Consider the following 3,697-nt stretch of genomic DNA (forward strand, 5'->3'; position numbering starts at 1 on the left):
AGCTTGGGCAACAGAGTGAGACTCGGTCTCAAAAAAAAAAAAAGGAAAAGAAAATTTAATGCCATGGCCAGACACGGTGGTTCACCCTTATAATTCCAGGATTTTGGAAGGCTGAGGTGGGAGGATCACCAGCGCTCAGGAGTTTGAGACCAGCCTGGGCAATATAGTGAGACCCTATCTCTGCAAAAATTCAAAAAAAATTAGCCGGGTGTGGTGATACACACCTGTAGTCCCAGCTACTCAGGGGACTAAAGCAAGAGCCCAGGAGGTCAAGGCTGCAGTGAGCCCTGATCATGCCACTGCACTACAGCCTGGGTGACAAGAGTGAGACTGTGTCTCAAAAAAAAAAAAAAAAAAGTGTGAAAGAAAGAAGAGGCTTATTCCCCATCTCTTAGGCAGTGACTCACACAAAGGCAGACGTGGCACTGGGGCTTGTCTGGACTGGCATGACATCAGCATAGGTCTCGTCCAGAGAGAGCAGCACGTTGGCAGCTTGCTGGCCTGACTCAGCAATAGCCAGCAGCCGGGGAAGGTCCCGGTAGGCATCAGGACCAGCCAAAACATCCACCATTTTCTCCCTGTTGAGGATCTCCTCCTTCAACCTCTCAGCCATGCAACCTGGAAGGGAAAAAGAAACAAGCACCTTTCCCCAAATTCACCGGGTGTTTAATGGCTCCTTATTCCACTTTATCTCTAGCTGGGATTAGAGACCAAGGCACAGAAAACTTCTCTAAAAATTGAGTACCATCCTTCAAATTTAACCAACACTCCCATACCACTGGAGCCTGCATCTTCCTATATAAGAAAATCACAGAAAAGGGTTCCAGGGCAATTCAATTATAATGCCCAGAAAAAAAACTAAACCACCAGCCCGGCGTGGTGGCTCATGCCTGTAATTCCCGCAATTTGGGAGGCCGAGGCAGGTGAATCACCTGAAGTGGTGAGTTCAAGACCAGCCTGAACAACATAGAGAAACTCCGTCTCTACTAAAAACACAAAATTACCCGGGTGCGGTGGCACATGCCTGTAATCCCAGCTACTCAGGAAGCTGAGGCAGGAGAATCGCTTGAACCCAGGAGGCAGAAGTGGCGGTGAGCCAAGATCTCACCATTGTACTCCAGCCTGGGCAACAAGAGCAAAACTCCACCTCAAAGGAAAAAAAAGGAAATTCATGCTGTCCCTTCAGACTCCAATTCTATCCATAACTCTGTGCTACCATGAGCCGCATTAGACTCTAGGCAGGATATACCACTTTCTGAGCACCTATTACTTTAAGGAACTATGGAAAGCCCTTTCATGAACTTTATCTCATTTAATCCTGTAGCCTCTGGCAGTAAGTACAAGAATTGCATGGGGTATATAAGATTTCTTCAGACACTGGGAACCCAGCCTCTAAAGGAAACACTAGCAAATAAAGCCACATAGAATCCAAGTGTCAAAACTGACAAAATGCGTAAATTACCAGATACCTAGAATCCCAATCCTCAGAGGAACCCGGGAGCGGGGCCGCCTTGTCTTCAAGGCTTTAAGCTGATGTAAACGGTTCCAGATGGTCTGCTCAGCCTTCTCCCTACAGAGATCAAAGGAGGCAAAACTGAACCAAAAATAAACCACAGAGGAATCTAAGAGAGTAGGACAGTGGGAAGAAAATAAAAACCACCTTCAACCCTTTAAATTAAGCTTTTCCAACCTACAGCCCACGGGCCGCATGCAGCCAGGATGGCTTTGAATGCAGCCCAACACAAATTCATAAACTTTTGTAAAACATTATGAGATTTCTTTTTTTTTGCGATTTTTTTTTTTTTAGCTCATCAGCTATTATTAGTGTTAGTGTATCTTATGTGTGGCCCAAGACAATTCTTCTTCTTCTTCCAATGTGGCCCAGGGAAGCCAAAAGATTGGACAGCCCTGCCTTAAATGCGTATCTACCATGTAGACTTGGGGAAGGTAGGTAGGGGCCACCTGAAGAAGCAACACTTGCTGTGATTTACCTTTCCTAGAATGACACCCTTCCTACACATCTTCAAATCCTAACAAGCCTTTAAGCCAAACTCAAAAACAATCTACTTCGTAAGGCCTTCCCCAATTCTCCTCTGTTGGAGAGTTTGTCCTTCCTTTAACTGCCCTTCAACTTTTTTTTTTATGATTCCAGATCCTAATGCCTTTCTACTTTAAGTAGATTTTTCCCTGTACTTAGCAATTTCTCTTTTTTTTTTTTTTTTTTTGAGATGGAGTCTCACTTTGTCACCAGGCTGGAGTGCAATGGCGTAATCTCGGCTCACTGCAACCTCCAACTCCCTGGTTCAAGCAATCATCCTGCCTCAGTCTCCTGAGTAGCTGGGATGACAGGCATGCATAACCAGGCCTGGCTAATTTTTGTATTTTTAGTAAAGACGGGATTTCACTATGTTGGCCAGACTGGTCTCAAAGTCCTGACCTCATGATTTGCCCACCCTGGCCCCCCAAAGTGCTGGGATTACAGGTGTGATCCACTGTGCCTGGCCAGCAATTTATCTTTTATTTTTCTTTGTAGATACAGGGTCTTACTTTGTTGCCCAGGCTGGTCTTGAATAGCTCCCTGCAGCCTTGAACTCCTGGACTCAAGTGATCCTTCCCACCTCGGCCTCTAAGAGTGCTGGGATTATAGGTATGACACACTGCACCCAGCCTCATTGTTTGATTTTTTTGAACTAGCATTTTCTGCCAGATGTTGGAGCTATTTGTTCATCTATCTTAGTTCCCATATCAGACTAAGCTCCTCAAAGCCAGGCCAAGGAAAAAGGGTTCATTTCTGAATCACCCAAAGCACATAGCTCAGTGTCAAGCAGCAGAGGTCTACAGAAGAAAAATGTCAGATGAATTAATTGAGGGTATAGCCGGATATGGAAACATTAACACTAGCATGTCTTGAACACAGAACCAAAGTGAGAAAGAAGGTATGTTCACCTCTGATGGATGTCACCCACCTCTATTCAAAACTCTCCCTGAGCCTATGACTGTATCCTACCCCAGGCAGCTATACTATAAATACATGCCATTAGTTACAAAACAAAGCTCAGGAAGAGCTGAGTGGCTCAGCACATTCTTGGTTTCCTTATCTATAATAGCACCAAACACACAGCGTTGTTGTGATCATTAAATTTGTTCATGCATTATGTTACTCACTCAGAACCTGACACCACGGTACATGCTCAGCCGACGTCAGCCAGTCGTATAAAGACTATCTCCACTGTGGGAAAACTGCAAGTCCTACTGCCATGGGGCCACTGGCTCATCTCCATAGACAGCCAGGCCAGGCACTATTAGCTGTGGCATTATTACATAAGATACATTCACTCCTAGGAAAAGAACAAATTCGCACCTGATAGAGCACGTGACAAGGAGAATCACATCTGCCTGAATGGAGAGAAAGGAAAACAAGGAAAATTACAATCTCGGAATCTTGGATATTAGCCTTGTACAGTTCCTGCCCTACAGCTCTTTATTATTTTATTTTTTTCTTTTTTTTTTTGAGACAGAGTCTCACTCTGTTTCCCAGGCTGGAGTGCAGTGGGGCAATCTCAGCTCACTGCAACCCCTGCCTCCCAAGCAGTTCAAGCAATTCTCCTGCCTCAGCCTCGGATTACAGGCACCCACTACCACGCACAGCTAATTTTTGTATTTTTAGTACAGATGGGGTTTTACCATGTTGGCCAGG

At 45.1% G+C, this 3,697-nt stretch overlaps 1 protein-coding gene across 1 annotated transcript in view; it reads right to left on the bottom strand.

Moving 5' to 3' along the window:
* Positions 1 to 3,697, bottom strand: part of CDK5RAP1 (CDK5 regulatory subunit associated protein 1) — a gene marked incomplete at its 3' end in the record, with an annotated part of 26,100 nt that overhangs the window by 9,975 nt on the left and 12,428 nt on the right. Inside the window, exons 2-4 of the mRNA XM_011965163.1 lie at positions 3,362 to 3,396; positions 1,470 to 1,570; positions 408 to 618 (exon numbers count right to left, since the gene is read on the bottom strand). Of these exons, the coding sequence (XP_011820553.1) occupies positions 408 to 613 (206 nt within the window). The remainder of the gene's footprint in view (positions 1 to 407; positions 619 to 1,469; positions 1,571 to 3,361; positions 3,397 to 3,697) is intronic.

The sequence above is a fragment of the Mandrillus leucophaeus genome, unplaced genomic scaffold (assembly GCF_000951045.1).
Source record: "Mandrillus leucophaeus isolate KB7577 unplaced genomic scaffold, Mleu.le_1.0 Scaffold716, whole genome shotgun sequence".
NCBI classification, from domain to species: domain Eukaryota; kingdom Metazoa; phylum Chordata; class Mammalia; order Primates; family Cercopithecidae; genus Mandrillus; species Mandrillus leucophaeus.